The following is a 24,114-nucleotide window of genomic DNA, read 5'->3' on the forward strand; positions in this document are numbered from 1 at the left end:
ATTTTTAAAGTCTGTACAACACGAAAATATAAAACTGGTGTTTCACTGTAGTTAAAAAAAATTGTGACAGAATGGTATGCTGTGTCTTCATCGTTCCACGTACAGTGAAACAAACCTCTTTATAATATCTCCCCCCCCCCCCCCCCTATAATTCCTCTATATTATGCCCATATTTTCCAGTCCTGAACACCAGTCCATACACACAATGCTAAATTTTTCTCTGGACTATGTTTCCTCTAGACAATGATTCTGTCCATGTAATGCTCCTATATTTGTCTTATTTCTGGAACCCTAATCAATTATTTCCCTTTTTATAACATTTAAGGAAATGCATGTAGACGCTTCATTTTCCCTTCTGTGGGTTTGCATGTGCTCTGAAAGGTCACATCACATGACAGGGTCAGCAATCAAGTCACCTGAGATGTAATGCACATTGTGTTTGCTATCTGTCTTATTGGTGCCATTTTATTGTTCTTAACATAAGCAAATGTTAATGAGCTGTAGCGAAAACAACAGTGGATATAGCAGACGGCAGTGAAATGTAAAGAAGTGTAGGTCACCAGTATCAAGGTTTTGAAGACTTTTCAGTGAATGGCAGAGAAGCGGAAAAAGATTTCTACTGAAGAAAAAGTTTTAATTATTAGAGTCCAATCCTCATGAGTCGGACAGAGCTAGCTGAGGAACTGGAACTGGCCCCTTCTACTCACCACTGTACTGAAAACCTAATCATACATAATAGAAGCTGCTGAAGTATGTGAAAATTGCGGATGACACCTATGACGAAACAGAGCAGTTTTAATAATTGGGCTTCAACAAGCTCATGTCACAAATATCCCCATAAACTGAACAACTTTAAAGGAAATGGTTCTACAAGTAGCTTTGTGGTTAGGGGTTGAAACTTTCAAGGCTTTCAATGTTGGAATGTCTGCAGCTCGTGGTCTAGTAGCTAGTGTTGCTGCCTCTGGATCACGGGGTCCTGGGTTCGATTCCAAGCTGGGTTGGGGATTTTCTCTGCCTAGAGACTGGGTGTTTGTGTGGTCCTCATTATTTCGTGGTCATCATCATCATCATCATCATCATCATCATGGTCATCATCGTCGTCGTCGTCGTCATCCGTGACAGTGAACAGATTGGACTGTGTAAAAACTGGGACTGTGTGTGTGTGTGTGTGTGTGTGTGTGTGTGTGTGTGTGTGTAAAAAAAAAAAAATCGGGACTTTGTACGGGTGCTGTTGCCTGCGCAGCTGAGCACCCCACAAACCAAACATCAGCACCACTCAATGCTTGGAATGACAAATTTTGAGAGTGGCATGGTGCTGTGTATAAAGCAGAATAAGGGGAGAGCAAAAGTGTATACCAGCATACACTGTACCTCATCAATAGATGCAGACTCTCCCCAATCTCACAACCGGCTATGAATTACGCAACATTTTTAATGCTGATGAAACAGGCATACTCTTTAATTTAATGCCAGACAAGACTTCTACTTGAGGACACACACTCATAATGAGGCGTTCAGATAGTTGGTTTTCCTTTGCGTGATTCGTATGGAACAGAGGGGTGGAAATATGACTTTGGCGCGAATAGTGCCCTCCAACACACCACTTGATGGCTAGCGGAGTATGTATGTAGATGTAGAGGAACCATAACACAACCTTCTCATTTGAAGCTAGAAATGATTCCAATAATATACAGAAAAAACAGGAAGCAAACTGCTTGCTTGAATACTTAAAAGAAAATACTAGGATTGCCATGCTCGAGTTGCATCAATTCAAAGATTTTCCTGATAATTTGACTACAGTTGTATTTTGGTGTAAGATGTCTACGGTAAAATTTGATTATTGTCAACTGGAAGTCCTCTTTAGACAGTGAGGAGACAAAAATCATGGGATAGTGATACATAAATACAGAACGCAGTAGTACTGCATACACAAGTTGGTTGTCATTTGTACTCAAATGATTCATGTGAGAGGATTTCCGACATGATTAGGGCTGTACAACAGGAATTAACAGAATCTGAACGTGCAATTGTAGTTGGAGCTAGCAACATGGGACATTTTGTTTTGGAAATTGTTAGGGAATTCAATATTCTGAGACTCACAGTGTCAAGAGTGAGCCGAGAACACCAAATTTCAGGTATTCCCTCTCACCACAGACAACACAGTGGTTGATGCCCTTCACACTTAGTGTTTGTGTTGAGTTTTCAGTGCAAACAGACAGACAACACTGGGTGAAATAACAGCAGAAATCAATGTAGGATGTACAACAAACACGTCCACTTGGACAGTGTGAGCTGTGGCAGCAGACAACTGACGTGAGTGCCTTTGCTAATAGCACACCGTCACCTGCAGCATCTCTCCTGGACTTGTAAACATTTACATTGGCTCCTAGACTACTGGAAAACTGTGGTCTGGTAAGATGAGCCCCAATTTCAGTTGGTAAGAGCTTATGGTAGAGCCATGAACCCAAACTTTCAACAAGACACTGTGCAAACTAGTTGTGGCTTGATAGTGGTGTGAGCTGTGTTTACAAGAAATGGAATGGGTCCCTGGTCCAACTGAACCAATGTCTGACTGGAAATGGTTATGTTCAGCTACTTAGAGATCATTTGCAGCCATTTATGGACTTCATGTTCCCAAACACAATGGAATTTTTATGGATGATAATCCACCGTGTCACCAGGACACGATTGCTCATGATTGGTTTAAAGAACATTCTGGACGATGCCAGTGAATGATTTGGCCACCCTGATCGCTTGACATGAAGCCCATCAATCATTTATGGGATATAACCGAGAGGTCATTTCTTGCACAAAAACCTGCACAGGCAACTTTCACAATTATGAATGGCTAAACCAGCAGCGTGACTCATTTTTGCAGGGGCTACCGTGTCAAGCTGCTACACTAAGGCAGACAAATGGAGGGCTGACACAATATTAGGAGGTATCTCAAGCATTCTGCTACCTCAGTGTAGTGGTTTCCCCTATACCGTGCTCAGAATCTGTGATGCCCCAAAAGTATTATACAGAATTTTCACTGTACGAAGCTCACAAGAATGCAAGTTATTCGGTGCCTCAGTAAGCTTCCCCGAACTACAAAATGCAAGACAAACTGCTTCTGTATAAGCAAACAATGGAAAATACAAGATGGAACAAAAGGATAGATTGCTACTCATCATATAGCAGAGATGTTGAGTGCAGATGGCCCATCTGCTACTCAACATCTTTATGTGAGCAGCAATCTATCATTCCCATAATATTGTTCCTGTGTAATACTAGATACAACACACGAACATAATGTGGCTTATGATGCTGTGAATATGTCTGCAAAAGTGCTTTATTTGTAACTCTTGTTACGAAACTTTAAAAGTCATCACTCAATACATTCTGATCATTTTGCACTGTTGAGCACATAAACACAACTTACTTGGCAAATGCTGCACAAGAACTACGTCTTACTCAAATGAAGTAATCATTGTGAAGTCAGCATTACTGAACACAAAAAATGTAAATAAAAGAATACTCAATTGTTGTAATCAAGAAATGGAAATATAAAGAAGGTAAAACTTTCTTTCCATTACCTGTAATTACTAACTGTTCTATTTGGAAAGTTGCTTTAGATACTGTAAGCATCTGTTTTAAATGCCATAAATACAGACTATTAACTCTGCTAAAAGTTTCATACAAAGCTTAAAACAAGGATGTTGTCACAGTTATAAAATTTTATTAATACAAGTAGTCACATAGCTGTGAGGAAAGGAGACAAATTTTAGTAAGAACAACACACAAGGCATGATGTCACATGGACATCAGAGAGCGGGCCAGCACTCCAAATGGAATCACACTTGCTCACACCATGCTGAGAAGCAGTGATGCCTTAATGGCTATGCAAAAACAGCACCCTCAAGCACCAGTAGGAATGTTCGAGAATCTTCTGGAAGAATCTTTATGAAGACCTTTGGAAGAGTTGGGGAACGGTGAACAGGGCATGAGGGTGGGGGGAGGTGACATCTCTAAGGAAAAAAGTTTCACAAGAGTACCTGAAAATAGTCAGTGTGAGGGCCAAGACTTGTAAACGGACTTTTCGGAGGTGGCAGCAATGTTCTTTTAGCAGTCTGCTTTCACTTCATTAGTTGAAAATAGCAGACCGTACATTTGTATAGATAGGTGTGGAGTTCTGATGGACATGTGCAACAGAACACCACACCTATCTACACAAATTTACTCTATATGTTTGCTATTTTCAACTAACAAAGTGAAAACAGACTGTCACAAGAAAGTTGCAACGAACTCCACAAAGTCCTTTTACAAGTTAGGAAAATGTTCTTCTATACAACAGTTTCACGCATTATCAGATTAAAAAAATTATCATCAGTGGGGATTGAACATGGGACCCTTGGTATGACAACCACATGCTCTACAAACTCACCCATTAGAAATCTACAAAAAAGACTCAGAGATATGCTTTTCCTGTGCTCCATAGTTCCGTTGTTACTTTTAATTACCATTTACGGACCTTCTACTACATGACAGCATACAGCACAAACTAAATTGGTGTTTCGGTTGATAGTCTACTGACATACAACATTTGACACCGATCTGAGAGTCTCAACGTCTGGAGGTTTCGGTGTAAGCATCCGAGGAGATCTCCTCCCTCTCACTCTGTTAAAGTTAACTTAGCAGATCTCAGACCACACTGTAGTGACATCGTGATTACGCCATAAAGGTCACACTTTCATCCAAAACCAGTGATAGAACCTGTGTTGGGATGTGACGATGTGAACAGAATTTACACCCACATGGTTTTTGTGAAAGATTATGGTAGTCAGCTGGTGGAAATTTAATTTTCCTCAAGGTCTCCAACTATCAGACATTACACTTAAACTATATCCAAAACTTGGTAAAACTGCAAAGCTGATCTAGAATGTAACTAACAAATATCAGCAGTTTGTTTTCATTTGTATTTTATTACAAAAAAACCTACAGATTTTAAACTACTTTTCAACATATTCACATTGAAAATTAAGGCATTACATCCTGGCACTAACTGCAACATACCCGCTTCACGGCATTTGGCCACCTGTGACTGGAACCAGTTTTGGATGTTTACCTTGATCTCCATCACTAACAAAGGCTGGCCAGCAAAAAATTTCCTGAGATGAGAAAACAAATGGAACAGAGGTTGAAAATGCCACTTCAGTTGCAAGTTACTTTATTTTCATGTGACTGGTTTTGGACTGTTATAAGCACATCCTCAGGTGTCGTACTGGAAATAGCAAAAGACGGGAAATAATTTTCACATGTTGCAACACATACAAAAAACAAAAAACTGTGTTTTACCACAGTTCTGGACCGATCTGTTCAATACGCTTCTTTACTATGTATAAAGCATTATATCGTGTGTCTTCTATATATTTATTTTTGTTTTTTCCTTCATTTTAAATGTAAACCAATAAATTCAAATTGTGAACGGCCGGGCTAGTGGTCCTGCGTTGTTCTCTCTGTCAATGATGGGAGCACTTTTGCCACTCTGGTTTACCAATTTGCCTCCTCGTTCGCATCCGCTACTCCCTGTTCTGCGCTCATAGGCAGCACACTGCGCCTGGTAAACGCAGTGGTCGGGGACCGCAGCACAGCGTGTCATGATATCATTAGTATATATTCCCTAGTACTGTCTGGTGCCACCTGCACATTGATATTGGTTTCACAGCACCTAGCCCAACTGGCGGTTTCGAAATGTTTTTTAAAAGTTTTTAAAACTTTTTAGGAAAAAAAATGTGTTTTGTTTTGTGTGTGTGTTGCGGCATGTGAAAATTATCTCCTGTCTTTTGCTATTTCCAGTACAACACCTGAGGATAGGCTTATAACAGTCCAAAACCGGTTGTGTGATAATAAAGTAACTTACAACTGAAGTGGTATTTTCAACCTCTGCTATAATGCTCATGCTCAGTTGTGGATGTTCTTCCAACTGGATTGTTTGAAACAAATGGAAGTCGGATGCAACTAGGTCCACACTGTAAGGAGGGTGACAGAAATGTTCCCAGTAAAATGAATGAAGTACAGCCTGAGATTGCACTCATACGTGTAAGTTGAATTTGCATTCGCGTTCACGTGTGTGTGTGTGTGTGTGTGTGTGTGTGTGTGTGTGTGTGTGTGTGTTTTGTTGTTGCTGTTGCTGACAAAGGCCATAATGGCCAAAAGCTGTAAGTGTGAGAATATTTGTTGTGCCTATCTGCAACTTGGCATCTCTGCTATATGGTGAGTGGCAACCTTCCTTCTCATAATATTCTTACAAGTACAATAGTTGTTACATGTGCAGTATGTGACCACACATTGTCATGCATGAAAACAGCACCACAAATCAGTAATCAAACCTTTTGTTCTGTATTATGCAATGTAAATTCTTCTATGTCTTGTACTGTTTTGGGATATTTGTAAACATCCCAACACACCACTGGAAAGCTGTCGACAAGAGATGCTCGTGAGTAAACTGAATAAGGATAAATGTAGTGGGAAAGGGAAACTATGTGCTTTCCTTTCTTCTATGCAGTGAATGTGGTGTAGTGGTGAAGCCTGCAAGAAGGGGACCAGTAGAAATGGTATTACAACCACTGGTCATTTGGGAGTCATTTGTGCCATGATGCAACAAGTGCCTGAACCCGAAAGCCTTGGAGTAAATGACGCACCATCATTGGCTTAATGAACAATTGAAGAGTGGTAGTTGTTTTTCTGGTTTTTTCTCTCAGTTCCTACAGTGTGCATGTACCGTATTTACTCGAATCTAAGCCGCACTTTTTTTCCGGTTTTCGTAACCCAAAAAACCGCCTGCGGCTTAGAATCGAGTGCAAAGCAAGCGGAAGTTATGAAAAATGTTGGTACGTGCCGCCACAACTAACTTCTGCCATCGAATATATGTAGCGCTACGCACGCATGCTCTGTAGGCACAAAGATAAATACTGGCGCCAAAACCTCTGCGTCAGTAAATAAATTTTAAAAAAAGTGGAAGACGAGTTTTTTTCTCCGCCGCGAGTTTCGACCACTGCATTTTCATACATTATCCAACGAAGTAAATACAAATTCCGTATTGTTCATCTTCGAATGTAGCACAATTTCAGTGTACTACGAAATTCTGACTGGCAAGACTGTTTGGGATGTTTGTCAATATGGCCAACTCTACGTTCTGAATTTTTTCCTATCTGTGAGAAGAGATGGTTGCTAATAGGAACCTGATGAAATTTGAATCACATACAGTATTCTCTTCACCATAAGAATAATACGGATATAAACATTTTGCCACGTATTCTTTCGTGTTTGCTGCTCTCTCATTTAAATCCTGTCTGCCTAATAAACTACGAAACTAGAGTGAGACAACAGCAAACGCGGAAGAATATACGTATCGTGTCATGTTTATATTCGTATTATTCTTATGCCTAACAGCGATACAGTCAGAAATGAAGCACGGCAAGTGACTAGATTTTTAAATCTAAGATGACTCTAATTTCTGTGCAGAATTTGATGTAATAAAGAAGCGGCCGCAAAGATGGATGTACTCAAGAGTGTGATATTACCATAGCAATTGTTAGTTGCATAGAAGAAAGTAATAATGAAAATGCTGGGCAAAATATACCCCTGTTTATGAGAAATGTGGCTATTTATTTAGCAGCACAATAGAGAGAACTTGCGGTAGCATTCCAGTTATCTTCAGCGCAGTTGTATCGACAGGGAGGTGGCACGGAAGGATCCGGACCACCAAAAAGGAGAGGGGATAAAGGTAATACTACCTTCATCTGGTGGTGTATTGGGGTAGGCGTTAGTGCTGGTATAAGACCCACCACAAATCTTACAAAATAAACACCAACAGGAAAAGAATGAAAAATACACCCCAATCTCACATTCCCAATACATGATGCACTTTATTTTCCTTAAAGAAAGAGGTGGCATTGCTTTCTTGGTTTCAGGGAGCCATTCCAGTGACTGTCATTTTCTTCTGGGTGTCTTGTAACAAATCCATGTCTCTGCCTCTGGCAATCCTTTTCAAAATACATTTTCTTCTGTCCCATAACCCTGCAAAAAAACACAAAAGGCTGGTCCCTGGATTTCCCTTTTTTACTGTCAGTGGCCACCATGTGCCCAATCTTTTTTTAGTGCATATGTTCAGTTACAATTGCATATAATAAAGATCGTGAAGTGTTTTGAAAGTAGATTGACACATCATAAATTGTTATTCATCTATTCATCAATGCAGCACACCAATTCTTCAATGTTCAAAGACAGTAGATGCACTCCTCATTGTGGACATTTTTCCTTCCTTCATTAAACACCTTAGTCCACTTTCACACCACACCTTCACTCATCACATTCTCTTGGTAAGTTTCACTTATCTCATGATAAATTTTATGCTGGCAGATAAATCAATAGTTTTGAACGTGACTACTGACAAATAATGGTTTCAGATGTTAACATAATGAAACAAAATGGCTAGGCTACTTTGTTCTCGATGAACTGTAATTGTGCATGAGCAACCATCGTGCACTCAGTAGCGTGGGAAGTATGTGCAAACAGTACTTGTTTTCTGGAACAGCTCTGAAGAACTAAATTTTGGAATCAAATATGAAAGAAAAGATTCTACAGCCATACAAAAATCACTTCATGCAATAGCTACATTACAACAAGCTGCATTCGAAGACATGATGACAAAGCAGCTAATTCTGCAGAAAGCAAATTTACTCAATTGTGAAGCAAAGACTCTAGCAGTTTTCTAAACCCTCAGAAAACTGTTACTTCAGCATTCCACCTACGGATCACACTCTCTGACTATGAACCAGAAGTTTAACTCCGAGGACAAACCCTGAAGTACTGCAGCACACCGAAGTACCTCGGAATAACACTCGATAAGTCTCTAACTTCCCGACAACATCTCTCCAATGTGGCCGCAAAAGTGAAGACCCATAATAATATCATTCAGAAGCTTGCTGGTACCTCCGGTGTTGTAGCGCACAAACCCTAAGATCAACTGCTTTGGCACTATCATACTCTGTCGCTGAATACTGTTGTCCAACTTGGGTGAACAGTGCTCACTGTAGCAAGATAAATGTGCAACTCAACCAGACAATGCGACTTATCACAGGCTGCATACATAGCACTCAAACTGCATGGCTACCAGTTTTAAGTAAAATTCAACCTCCAGCTCTACACAGATCAGATGCTCTCCTGAAGATCTGGAGAAACATTCAGGAGAACCCCCAGCTACCCCTACACAGCGATATATTAATAGCAGAACAACAGCGCCTGAAGTCAAGAAAGCCACCTTGGCAAACTGCACAACATCTTGAAGCCTCCGACTTTAACATCAATGAAGTATGGAGAAGTCAGTGGGAAGAATCGTCAGTGTTCAACGGTCATCTGGTTGAAAAGCCTTTCATGCTAGTTCCAGGTTTCACACTCCCCAGATGCCAGTGGAGAACCATCAACCGCATCTGAACAGGACAAGGGAACTGCAGATATCTAAAGCACAAATGGGGCTGGGCAACATCTCCAGATTGCGACAGTGGAGCTGCCCTGCAAACAATATATCACATTGATAATATTCTTCTCGGGTATGCAGCCGGATCATAATGTCTTCATGACACAATATTTCCGCGGTCCACCTGGCCGCCATCTTCAGGTGAGAGTGCTGGTGCATGATCTCGCCGGAACTGACTTCCTAGCGCAAGCTGCGGTCCCTATATAGGCCGCAGAAGACCCACAACACGTGCGCGAGAAGGTGCCGTAACTGCCCTCTAGCGCAGTAATCATACCGCGCTGCCAGTGGTGGAAATAGGTGAAATCGAGATATCGCTGTCAAAAATTAAAAAAAAATTTTATGCCGACGATCGAAACACAGACCGTTGTCTTTTTATGTCAGACAACACCGGGTCCCAAGTCTTACTTAAAAGATAGCCCTTGTCTCTATTAATAAGATTGTCAGATAAACGAATCTCTATGGATTCTTTTAAAACACAGTCCCAATGCAGGGGCAACCATTTGTGTCTTGTCATAGAGCATTCTGTGTCCCTCGGTGAGACAGTGCTCCGCCACTGCAGATTTCTCAGGCTGAAGCAGCTGTGCGTGCCGCTGATGCTCAACACATCGGTCCTGAATGGTCCGGATTGTCTGCCCAATATAAGCCTTCCCACAGTGGCAAGGGATCTTGTACACACCGGGCTTCCTCAAACCCAAGTCATCCTTTACAGAGCCAAGGAGCGCTCTAATCTTGGCTGGCGGATGAAAATTACTTTTGATATGGTATCTTTTCAGAATTCTTCCTATCTTCGAGGAAATGCTCCCAGCAAAAGGCAGAAAAGCCACCGATTTGCAGGTATCTTCTGGTGGTTCAGGCGAAGGTCCAAACTGGAAAGCACGACGGATCTGTTTATCTGTATAGCCATTCTGCTTGAACACAAACTTAAGATGGTCCAATTCTTGTGTCAAGCTTTCTCCATCTGAAATGGCATAAGCTCTTCTCGCCAATGTCCGCAGGACCTCCGTACGCTGGAACGATGGATGACAGCTAGAAGCATGCAGGTAATGGTCCCTGTGTGTAGGCTTTCGATAAACACTGTGTCCCAGTGTCCCATCATCCTTTCTGTACACCACAACATCCAGAAACAGAAGCTTTCCATCACTTTCCACCTCCATGGTAAACTTGATGCTAGGATGCAGGGAATTAAAATGATCTAGGAGGCGGTCAAGAGCTTCTCTCCCACGAGGCCACACCATAAACGTATCGTCAACGTACCTCCAGAAACAAGTTGGTTTTAAGGACGCCGTCTTCAGTGCCATGTCCTCAAAATCCTCTTTTAAGTAAGACTTGGGACCCGGTGTTATCTGACATCAAAAAACAACGGTCTTTGTTTCGATCATCGGAATAAAAATTTAAAAAAAAAAATTTAATTTTTGACAGCGATATCTTGATTTCGCCTATTTCCACCACTGGCGGCACGGTATGTTTACTGCGCTAGAGGGCAGTTACGGCACCTTCTCGCGCACGCGTTGTGGGTCTTCTGCGGCCTATATAGGGGCCGCAGCTTACGCTAGGAAGTCAGTTCTAGCGAGATCGTGCTCCAGCACTCTCACCTGATGATGGCGGCCAGTTGGACTGCGGAAATATTGTGTCATGAAGACGTTATGATCCGGCTGCATACCCGAGAAGAATATTATCAATTATTACGCCGGGAAAGCCTTCGTAGCCACAATATATCACATTGTTGGTGACTGCCCAAAACGAGCCTTCAGGGGATCAATAAATGACATCCACCATGCATCAACTGAAGGGCTCAACTGGATCAACAGATTGGACTTAGAAGTCTAAGAACTTGTGTAATGTGTACATAATTTAGCATAATACTTTGGACATTTGATTCTGTACCTATATATTGCTTGTCATTTCTTACACAGTATACTCTTAAAATTGTGTATTTGAGCCAAGCCCTGTATCGTCATACAATAAATAAATAAATAAGACTAAAATCCAAACAAGGTTTGAGCCTTTATCTTCGATATCTGAGCCAATGAATGTGATTTTAAGTAATAGTGGTAAGAGAAACAAAAGCCGAGATTTTTTTCTATTTTTGGGTATAATGTGACATGCAGTTCCAGTGGCTATTGTCTTTTCAAGACTTGTTGAAATGCAGCTAAAACAGAATAATAAAAATCATCTGATAAGTATCTTGACTGCTATTTGAACTTAGAATGATATAACTGACACACTTTGTCTGAGTTTATTGTGGACACTATCAAACATGATGATGGATTTTACCTCATTATAACATTATTTTTCAGTTGTCAAGCGTCAATTTTGTTTCTTTCTTCAAAGTTACTGAAGGAACAATAGTAGTTAATGAATCAACTAACAACTATTAATTGTAATACACTTTGGTAATAGAGATAAATTCTTTGAACTTTCTATGTGTTTCCAAAATCTGGATGCTAATTTGATCAAACATAGATGTTACATTTTTAGGTACCTAGTTTCTAATTTTCTTAGCGACAGTTACGAAATAAGATCTGATAAAATAAATGCTACGTTGAACCCTATTGAAGGTTACATGCATGTGCCAGGCAGGTATTAGACTTTGGCACTTGTCAGAAAACACTGCGCATCATTGTAAGTTTAAAGGTGCTAGCCATAAATAGCTGACCTACAGAAACATTTTCAGACCAGCTATCATTTCTCAAACGAAACAAACAGTAAGCTGCTAACCAGTAACTACTACTTTACAGGAATACTTCCTTACAACCACATTGATTGAAGAAATCAGCACTTTGAAATTCCTTTTATTCAGCCACTCACTTCATGCAACAATCATATGCTCCCATAAGATGAAACACCAGACAGTAACATCATTTTAATGGCAGCTGTGCAAATGCAGAGGCCAGGTGTGATTAAAATGTTCTCTTACATGAAAAAATAACTGAGCAACCGTACATAAGTAGTAACACCAATTTTGTTATGATCTCCAAGCACCATAGCAGCATGGTAATAGTCTCTCTCTCAAAACACATCTGTGTTTCCATCAGGAGGCAGAGGGCATTACATAAGGTCTCTAATTTGTCACTTCACTTGGACTGAACAAGAGCCTGCATCATATGTACTATTAGCATTCAACATCTCTAAATAAACCAGCAACACCTGTGAATAACAAGTACGTGATATTAATCCCCGATGGATCTTCGAATGACTGCTTCGTCAGATGTATGAAATATCAATCCAAATGCTAGTAGTTAAAGTAATAACTTGTTCTTTGATGATCCTCTACAGATCTCCCCTCCACACACACACACACACACACACACACACACACGAGGGAGAACTCATAAACAGAGAATTAACATTTAGATTCAACTTAAACTAATACTGTGTATTCAAGGAGACTTGGAATATTCTCTACCAATACTTACAATGTAAAATGGTTTTGTGCAGAATAGCTCAGCAGTAACACACGTAATAACATTCTTCAAAAAATTAACAACCTACATGTTATTCTTCCCACACATCTCCATATTTGTTTTTTGGTTTGTTCCAAGAAGGTGGTGGTGTAGGTCTTTTAGGTGCCTGTTCCTCCAATGGTGTTTGTTGACGAATTACGGTAGGCACTTCATCAGTACCCGCTATACCTCTGAAATAAAATCAACAAATTACACAGTGTTTATGTGGTAAGAAAAAAAAACAAGGGACTATTCTTTTTATGACAGTTTGTTAAATGGGGACTGAGGAACAAAACTACAAGGTCATCAGTTCTTCATTCACAAACAAGTCTATGGAGAATGGCACGCTAACTAGAATTAAGAGCCATCCAAGCATGTTACCATACATATGGCTTCCAAAAGGCATTTGACTCCACATCAGATCAAAGCTTATTAATGAAAGAATGATCAAAAGGGGTATTGAAAGACATTTGTGACTGGGTCAACGATTTCTAGGTAGAAAGGGCATGTTATCTTGGCTACAGATAAACAAAAGATATAGAAAAAACTGTAATTGTGACACATGGAAGTGTTTTAGGACCCTTATTGCTCATTTATGTCTAAGTGACCTGACAGACAATATCAAAAGTATCCTTAGATTATATTTTGTCTCCAGGTGAAGCAGTTGTCTAAAAAAGAGAGAGAAGGGGGGGGGGGGGATAAAAAACAAAACCACACAAACATTCGCTGAGATCTTGATAAGGTACCAAAAAGCTGCAGATATGGCTAACTTGCTTCAAATACTCACAAGTCTAAAACTATGCACTTCACAAAATACAAAACCATAGTATTCTATGACTATAGTATCAAAGAGTTACAACTAAAACCAATTAACTTATAGGTATAAATGGGAGTAACATTTTGAACATATATGAAATGGAATTACCACATAGGCTCAATTTGGAGGTAGCATACTTTATTAATTTGTAGGGTAACGGGAAAATATATGGCATCTATAAATGAAAATGCTTACATGTAATTTGTGCAACACATCACTGAAGTGAGTGGGACCCATCTTAAATAGGACTTACAATGAATACTGAACATGTGCAAAGAAAAGTAACACAAATGTTCAAAGATTTGTTTGACTCACAGAAGCATTTCACTGAAAAGTAGAAAGAAACTGAACTGGCAGATGCTTTAAGGCAGATCCTACCATCCTGTGAAAGTACTTTATTCATAGCTGTTATTTTTCAGCAACTGTAGTATATCTTTCAGAATAAAATTCAGTTATCAGTTGCAAATATATTTTTATTTCACTTTACTGGTTTTGAGAAATTAATTTGTTATCTTCGGAAGACTAAAAAGTTAGGGATATTATAAATTTTCAGACCTTGGCTATACATTTATGTAAAATATAAGAAGTGTATTACAGAAACTTACTTAGTATTTGTTTAGTAGATGTCAGTATCTTCTTCACAGAGGCACAATGCCATGATACGTCCAAATATGTGTGTATGTGATTTAAAAACAGATTGATAATTCACAGTAACTGAATCACTTGCTCAATAAAGAAAGTGAGAATTCATGTAAGTCCATTTTTGTAGGATAACTCAAAATCTAAAAACAGCTTCTTCTTCCTCCTCCATCCTTGCACAACATGGAAATTTTGCATATAGTGCACATGGGCTACAAAATGAACTCTTTAGAAGAATTTGAAATATATAAACATTCCCACCTCAATTCACAAGCTCTGTTGAATGATCAAATTGTATTAAAAAGAGACACTATTTTGAATGCACAGCATCTCTCATAAAATGTGAAAATTAGCCCATTCCCTTTATATATAAGAACTATGTGCTATGTTTTTCCGCAAGTATTATATAAAATTTCCTTGTATACCTTAATTATACTTTTTACAAGCTTTTATAAAATGTTCCTTGCTGCTGGCACAACACACTGACATGTACATAGATGATTTAGTTCTGTAAATCATCTATTTGTCAATTTGTGTTTAATATAATCAAATATAATACACACATTTTTGGACATATCATGGCATCACACTTCTACAAAGAAGATACTGATATCTGCTAAATCAATACTAAGTAAGTTTCTGTAACGCACTTTTTTTGTACTTAGCATATATGTTTAGCCAAGGTTTGAAGTTTTATAACTTTCCTTATTTTGTAGGCTTCTGAATATGACAAATTAATTTTTCGAAACCAGTAAAGTAAAATATAAATGGATTTGCAACTGACAACTGAATTTTATTCTGAAACATCCTGTGAAAACCTACTGACAAATCTCCATGGACTAATACTAAGTGAAGAATCTGAGAATACACTAGAGTCCCCTATGAACTGTTCCCAAAATTAGACTAGTAAGAGTGTGCACAGAGGCATTTAAAGTGGCAATTTTTGTCATGCTCCATTTACAAATATAAAATGAAAGAAACCTTAACATGACATGTAATAGCAAGTACAACATGAAATGGATTCAACAGTGATTAGTGACTATTGTACTTTCAATTATCAACTAAAACCGAAGAAAATGGTGGGTTGCCAATAGAGAGAGGTGGCGGCAAAAACGGTGAATTTGTTTCTTGAGAATATTATACTCTTTGTTACCTCTTATTGTAAGTAAGATAAAGGAAAAAGAACTGAACTGAAAGCCAATCTTTATGAAATGGGGGTTAACACATTGATGCTTCATCATCCAATACATAGCGCGAAACATTTTAATCCATGTTCTTAAAGTGGTTTTTGTGCACAAAACTCTTGAAACATCTCTTGCTATACCTGTATGGTTTTGTTTTCTTTTGCTCATATTCTTCTCTGTTCTTCCTACGTAGTTCTTCATATGTTGTAGAACGCTGCTGTGCCTCAGGCAGAGGCATCTCTTCTTCAAATGCTGGTGCTAAAACACAAATGAAAATAAAATAGAGAGGCTGGCTTTAATTCTTGCACATTTAATATATGACATGGTCATGGTCTGTGACAATGTTGAAGGATAAGCAGATTATTTATTTATTTACTGCTTATTTAGCCTCATCAGATTAAGGCCTTAGGAGCCCTCTCTTACAACTGCCGAGGAATTAACACACAAAAAATTTACATAACGATCAGAAAATTATATCCATTATTAATAAAAAATAATAGTTGGCAATTATGATAATAATAATTAATGGAGGCACTAAGAATGATACTGATCATTTATGCACTTTTGAAGCCTTGTTTGGTACTGAAAGAAATGGAAGAGAGAGGAGAAGAGTGAAATGAAATTGACAATGGCTGTTTCGAAAGAAGAGACTTTCGATAGAAAACTCTGTAGACTAGGGGAGGGAAATATGGGGGAGGAAAGGCTGAATCAAGAGTGAGCTGCAGAGGAGAATTTGGAAGAGGTGGGCCATTATCTATCTTCTGAAGTTCGAAAGGATTTTAATTTCTCTAATATTTTGAAGAAGACTGTTCCAAAGTCAGGTTCTTGATACAGAAAACGATTTAGAAAACAGGGCAGTGTCGTGTTTAAGTACAGGATGATTTTAATTTGTTGAAAATTAGTATTTCTTCTGTGTTTGCAATGACTGAGATACTATACTGGATTGATAATCTCTACATTTATTGCACATAGCCATGGTAAATATTCATGGGAAAGAGCAATATGGTCAAAACAGTGTACTTCACAAATAAATTGTGCAAAATCATTCATTACCAGTTAAGACATATTGAAAATATGTACCTAAATAGGACCAACAGGCTGACAACATTTTGTTTCTTTATCAGTATTTTGTATTGTCCCGCAATGGAAAATTCGGGATGAAATAACAACATTACAAAAAGGGTACATCGCTACTGACCATATAGAGATGTTGAGCTGCAGACAAGCACAACAAGAAGACTGCTATACATTTGAGCTTCCGGCCAAAAGGCCTTCTTCTGAAGTAGAGAACACACACGTTCACACAACCACAACTCGCACACAATGACCACTATCTCCGGACACTGAGGCCAGACTTGAATTTTCCACTTATGTAAACCTGTCAGAGGAAGCAACACTGGGGTTCAATATCCCACTGACTTTGAGGCCACTGACGATGGAGTTTAAGCTCAGACTGGAGAAAAATGGGGTAGAAATAGGGCACATCCTTGTAAAAAACCATACGAGCATTCATCTGAAATGACTTAAGGATACAATGAAAACTCTAAATCTGGATAGTGGGACAGGAATTTGAAAGGTCTTGCTCGTGAATGTGAGACCGGTGTCTTAAAATTGCACAACCTTGCTCATGGGCATTTGTCTCTTCTTTGTCAGCAAGCAGTCTTCAGTTGTTATCTTGTGTACCTCACATTTTCTTGGGAACAGTCTTCTTTAAAACACAACTGCAGATTTATTTCTTATACTGTTTTGTTCACTTGCTCTCAGATGTAATTGTTCTCATATACTTATTCACTCCTATTTGTTGCCCCCCCCCCCACTCCCTCCCTCTGCTGTTTATGATCGGTTTTCAGATTCCTACTTAGTTCATTTTGCCTATTCTCAGTAAATCTACAATATTACTCCAGATCGCACTACTTTTGATGGTGGTCTCTGTTCACATCAAACCCACCAGTCTAATCCACTTTGACAGCTGCCTCTGTTGTTACATTTAGTATCTTTTACTTCACGGTAAGTGAACCTGTGACGGTGCAGTCCTTAAATAAGTAACTGCATTCTTATGAATGATTTTACATTACACCACACCGCCTTCACCTAGAACTCATTAGTTGGCTCTTACACTGAAGGAATGACAAACTGAAGTGAGAGTGACTCATTTTCTTACCGTATTTGAACTAAAAATATTTTTCATTGAGGGTCAAATATTCTTTCTTTCTACGAAGCCTTTACCAGAAGATCCATTTTGGATGTAAAGTAACCTCTGCAATTTACTGCAAAGCAAAATTTAATCACAAAATCAATGTAAACCTATTCTCTGCAGATATGCTTCAACAGTTTATATTGTTTTCTATAAATAACTGCAACTGATTATTACCAGTGTATGTTTTCCTAACAAATAACAAGAGATTGACCTGATAATTGGTTCCTAAATCAGGACCCTATTGCCAGACTGTGGGAGACTTTTTATATGGGAAATAATATGATTATCAGGATCCAGCTGAAAACATTAAAGTGAGACTGGTATTTAACTGGAAAAGCTGTACAAGGTGAAATCCATATGCTTGTAGGACATTCCATACACTGTACCGTTTGAAATGTTCTACCCCATTAAGAAAATTGAAGAAATCACAAAGGTAATGAACAGGCTTTTATGCATTCATTAATCCATGAAAATGTGAAAACTACTTACAGTCAAGAGTTGGCCTGTATGTATCATCTAACCCTTCACTCACTGGGTATCCAGAATCCAAGTCATGTTGTGGTCCTACATCTGAGAATGTATCCAAACTTCCAAATGTTGGTAATGACACTCCAGCACCAAAACTTGGATCCATTGTTAGTCTGCAACACCAAAAAATGGTATCTTCAATATTTCAAAAGGTTTACATGAAAGATAATTACTCAATGAGAATGAACTACTCGCCTCCTGAATCACAGTATTTTCCGACCCTCATTTTCTCAAAGGGTTGAAGCAGTAGTTTAGACCGTGTCTCTTCAATAGATATATATTGCCTCTAGGCTGGGACTTTATTACAACTCACATAAGGTCTTGTACTATGGTAAATAGTGTTTCAACTCCAGCAACTGTGACAAGTTGGTCACAGTCTGTTACATATGACACTGTTGGCATTAAATAACTTACGCGAGGCATAATAATAATAATAATAATAATGTTGTTGTTGTTGTTGTTGTGGTCTTCAGTCCTAAGACTGGTTTGATGCAGCTCTCCATGCTACTCTATCCTGTGCAAGCTTCTTCATCTCCCAGTACCTACTGCAACCTACACCCTTCTGAATCTGCTTAGTGTATTCATCTCTTGGACTCCCCCTACGATTTCTACCCTCCATGCTGCCCTCCAATACTAAATTGGTGATCCCTTGATGCCTCAGAACATGTCCTACCAACCAATCCCTTCTTCTGGTCAAGTTGTGCCACAAACTTCTCTTCTCCCCAATCCTATTCAATACTTCCTCATTAGTTATGTGATCTACCCATCTAATCTTCAGCATTCTTCTGTAGCACCACATTTCGAAAGCTTCTATTCTCTTCTTGTCCAAACTATTTACCGTCCATGTTTCACTTCCATACATGGCTACACTCCATACAAATACTTTCAGAAATGACTTCCTGACAATTAAATCTATACTCGATGTTAACAAATTTCTCTTCTTCAGAAACGCTTTCCTTGCCATTGCCAGTCTACATTTTATATCCTCTCTACTTCGACCTTCATCAGTTATTTTGCTCCCCAAATAGCAAAACTCCTTTACTACTTTAAGTGTCTCATTTCCTAATCTAATACCCTCAACATCACCCGACTTAATTTGACTACATTCCATTATCCTCGTTTTGCTTTTGTTGATGTTCATCTTATATCCTTCCTTCAAGACACCATCCATTCCGTTCAACTGCTCTTCCAAGTCCTTTGCTGTCTCTGACAGAATTACAATGTCAACGGCGAACCTCAAAGTTTTTATTTCTTCTCCATGGATTTTAATACCTACTCCGAATTTTTCTTTTGTTTCCTTTACCGCTTGCTCAATATACAGATTGAATAACATCGGGGAGAGGCTACAGCTCTGTCTTACTCCCTTCCCAACCACTGCTTCCCTTTCATGTCCCTCGACTCTTATAACTGCCATCTGGATTCTGTACAAATTGTAAATAGCCTTTCGCTCCCTGTATTTTACCCCTGCCACCTTTAGAATTTGAAAGAGAGTATTCCAGTCAACATTGTCAAAAGCTTTCTTTAAGTCTACAAATGCTAGGAACGTAGGTTTCCCTTTCCTTAATCTTTCTTCTAAGATAAGTCATAAGGTCAGTATTGCCACACGTGTTCAAGTATTTCTATGGAATCCAAACTGATCTTCCCAGAGGTCGGCTTCTACTAGTTTTTCCATTTGTCTGTAAAGAATTCTTGTTAGTATTTTGCAGCTGTGGCTTATTAAACTGATTGTTCAGTAATTTTCACATCTGTCAACACCTGCTTTCTTTGGGATTGGAATTATTATATTCTTCTTGAAGTCTGAGGGTATTTTGCCTGTTTCATACATCTTGCTCACCAGATGGTAGAGTTTTGTCAGGACTGGCTCTCCCAATGTCGTCAGTAGTTCTAATGGAATGTTGTCTACTCCGGGGGCCTTGTTTCGACTCAGGTCTTTCAGTGCTCTATCAAACTCTTCACGCCGTATCGTATCTCCCATTTCATCTTCATCTACATCCTCTTCCATTTCCATAATATTGTCCTCAAGTGCATCGCCCTTGTATAGACCCTCTATATACTCCTTCCACCATTCTGCTTTCCCTTCTTTGCTTAGAACTGGGTTTCCATCTGAGCTCTTGATATTCATACAAGTGGTTCTCTTATCTCCAAAGGTCTCTTTAATTTTCCTGTAGGCAGTATCTATCTTACCCCTAGTGAGATAAGCCTCTACATCCTTACATTGTCCTCTAGCCATCCCTGCTTAAGTTACGTTGTGCAAGACGCGACAGTTGGCTGCGACTGCGAAGCTGCCCCCTCCTCTTTTCCCACCCTGGCAGACGGCGACACGGCTGCAACACGACAGGAGTCGTCGCTGTTTCCCAAGCTCCAGTCGGCGGCGGCGGATTCAAATACATAAGAAAAATAAGAATTCCGATTTTCTTGCTGTATGTTAATGCTACAAAATTACATCGGCTCCCAGAGTTAGTTTTTCGATACAGATTCTCCTTTTACTTTAAAAAATTGAAAAGTATCTCTTCCGGTTTTGCGTGTTTTTTTCACTGTGTATTACTTCTCTATCAATTGTTAGGAATGTAAAAGGCACAAAAAATTGATGTTTGCGTATCTTACAGTTTCACATCACAGCTTGATAATGAGGTGTCTATTTTTCCGATATTCGTCACAGTTATTCCGATACTTAATTTACAAGTAACCTACTGCATAAAATTTGAATTGTGTACAGTGAAAAATGTGGTCGCTGGCTACTTTACGTATGGTTCAAGTTAGGTCATACATCGTTGCCGATGAAAAGAAGCTAACATATCAAAATTATTTTTAAAGTTGAGATCAGAATGATATCGATCTCCGTTTCCGAGATTTGGGCTCATATATCTCCGGGAGCGTCGCGACTAGCCGCCAGTTCTGTCGACGCGCAACGAGAATCGTGTGGTCATCACACGATAGAGAATGCATTTGTTTTGTTTTGCTGACACATTTGGACCTAATGAAACCATTTTATGTCATATACTTCTCCGGTATGAGTTACTAATATTTCTCCATATGCTCTTGACAATTTCATTTAAAATGCCACGAAATGTAGGTTTCTTAAAGCCAAGTGATCAAGCAGAACCCATTTTCTTGGTTTTGCTGAGGCATCTGAACCTGTTCCAAGCTTTCTTTCTCGTTTATTTCTCTGATACGAGTCCCGAACATTCCTCCATCTGTTTTTGCACATTTCACCTAAAATTTCAATGAAAGATAAGTTTATTAACAATAAGCGCACGCTAGCGTCATTGCATTGTTTCAAGTTCTTGACAACAAGATAGGGTTACACCTTAAACATCTCTAGAATTTTCATTCTGAACGTCTACAGTATACACAGGCAGAAATGTGGAAGAAATAATGTCCGTGCTTGTTCACAAAATTTCCCCAAATTATACTTGTCAGTTTCTCCCATGCAGAAACTTTTGGATCAAGCTAAGGCAACTTTCATAGCCGACTGACTCTTTATTCCCATCCAAATGAACTTCCATATTCTTATATTCTGACAGCATACATCGTTATGGATGACCTGAACATTTAATCCTGCCAAGCTGCACTCAAAAGATGACTCCAGGATTTACAAAAGACGAATTTCAATTGTGAACTGTGTCAGACCAGAAGGGCCTTGTAAAACAGTAGTGCACTTTTGGCACAAGTTCTTTGAGCGCCATCTTCTACCAATGAATTGTAGTGAATGTGACAAATTACTTATTGCAGCATACTGTTTGCGCAATCTGTTGAGAAACGCCTTCCTCAAAAACGAACATCTATTGATTACAGAAAGCTGTACAACAATCTGCTGGTGGTTTTTCACAACTAGAAGGTATCATCAAGACACCAATCTACCGTTTACTTTCAAAGTGAAGGTATTGTAAAATGTAACTTTCTCGTTGTACTTTAGATTGTTCAATTTATAATGTACTTGCCGTTTTTAATTTTTATCGTCACAAAAAAGAGTAATGCGAAAATTGACCTCCAAGTTAATTTTCATCATTCTAATTCTACATCTGCATGGATTATACTGATTTTCATAACAGGCCTGAAAAATTTGCATTAATGGGAAAACATTATATATTTCACTCTCCTGCCAGTTTCAACTGTGCACCAATTTCTTCCCAAATTCTGTCTCTGAACATAGTGTCTCTATATTTAGGGTTCTTCAAATCGTAAAGGCAAGGATGTTGCGAGACCAGCTCACAGAGCATCACATCCTGTGAGTGGCTCATTTCAGTTTTCCTTGACTGGCTCGACATCTTTATGGCAGCCGTACGTCTTTGTGTCGTCCGACTTCCGTCGCAACACTGCTCACTGGTGCAGTGCTGCGGCAGCTGCCGCAACAGTCACGCGTCGCATCACAAACTCGAACTGCGCATGCGCCAGCAGGCAACTTCTGACGTCACGTAGCGACCCGTCGCAGTCGCAAGTGTGCGTCGCGTCTTGGACAACGTACCTTTAGCCATTTTGCACTTCCTGTCAATCTCATTTTTGAGACGTTTGTACTCCTTTTTGCCTGCTTCATTTACTGCATTTTTATATTTTCTCCTTTCATCAATTAAATTCAATATTTCTTCTGTTACCCAAGGATTTCTACTAGCCCTCGTCTTTTTACCTACTTGATCCTCTGCTGCCTTCACTACTTCATCCCTCAGAGCTACCCATTCTTCTTCTACTGTATTTCTTTACCCCATTCCTGTAAATTGTTCCCTTATGCTCTCCCTGAAACTCTGTACAACCTCTGGTTCTTTCAGTTTATCCAGGTCCCATCTCCTTAAATTCCCACATTTTTGCAGTTTCTTCAGTTTTAATCTACAGGTCATAACCAATAGATTGTGGTCAGAGTCCACATCTGCCCCTGGAAATGTCTTACAATTTAAAACCTGGTTCCTAAATCTCTGTCTTACTATCACATAATCTATCTGATACCTTTTAGTATCTCCAGGGTTCTTCCATGTATACAACCTTCTATCATGATTCTTAAACCAAGTGTTAGCTATGATTAAGTTGTGCTCTGTGCAAAATTCTACCAGGCGGCTTCCTCTTTCATTTCTTAGCCCCAATCCATATTCACCTACTACGTTTCCTTCTCTCCCTTTTTCTACACTCGAATTCCAGCCACCCATGACTATTAAATAAATAAATAATAATACTGATGATAATAAAGCCATCACCAGAGATAGCACAAAATGTTGAAACATTTATAGACTTAAGGAGGGATGTACATAAATTAGTCTTTTTTTTCTTTTTTTAACTAGAAAGTTCTGTGGCATGTTGGAACTATTGTCTACATTTGTCAGAATGTAATTCGTACAACAAATGGTTTAAAAGCCATCTAGTATCAACAAATGCACAGTGACTTGACCCTTTTTTACACAACTCAACTCTGTCATTGTTTGCAATATTTAATTACTTCCTCGCATCAGGGAAGACACCTGCAGAGTACAGAAGGCTGTGAGCCCATTGACCATGTCATTAATTACGATTTACTACAGAAATGCATACACGATGGAACCCAAAACCTCATTTAGAAGAGACACCCTAAAAAAACATTTTGCTCAGCTACTGTTACTAAAATTCCTCATATGATGCCTGTTTGGTGTTTGATGATGCTGACACTGGAAGAATCGGGACTCTTACAAGACCAGGATTTGATGCAATTTGCTCCACTGAAAAAGACTGATGATGTGTGTAACGTCAGATGAAGATGCTGGCAAAAGTTAATGCCGGAAGGATCATACTAGAAGAAGAGAGCTGCAATGAAGACCTAAAAGATC

General features: G+C 39.1%; 1 protein-coding gene across 2 annotated transcripts in view; it reads right to left on the reverse strand.

Annotated features, from left to right (window-relative positions):
- LOC126187340 (OCIA domain-containing protein 1) overlaps nucleotides 1-24,114 on the reverse strand; it is a 52,535-nt gene that overhangs the window by 8,904 nt on the left and 19,517 nt on the right. Inside the window, exons 4-6 of one of the 2 annotated variants that reach the window (XR_007537712.1) lie at nucleotides 18,290-18,441; nucleotides 15,744-15,861; nucleotides 12,937-13,154 (exon numbers count right to left, since the gene is read on the reverse strand). Coding sequence is in view for 1 of the 2 variants with exons in the window: in XM_049928362.1 (XP_049784319.1) it covers nucleotides 13,016-13,154; nucleotides 15,744-15,861; nucleotides 18,290-18,441 (409 nt within the window). In the remaining variant the exon portion in view is untranslated. The remainder of the gene's footprint in view (nucleotides 1-12,936; nucleotides 13,155-15,743; nucleotides 15,862-18,289; nucleotides 18,442-24,114) is intronic. The other variant, XM_049928362.1, reaches the window with a different exon arrangement.

This window comes from Schistocerca cancellata, chromosome 5, assembly GCF_023864275.1.
Source record: "Schistocerca cancellata isolate TAMUIC-IGC-003103 chromosome 5, iqSchCanc2.1, whole genome shotgun sequence".
In the NCBI taxonomy this organism is placed as follows: Eukaryota; Metazoa; Arthropoda; class Insecta; order Orthoptera; family Acrididae; genus Schistocerca; species Schistocerca cancellata.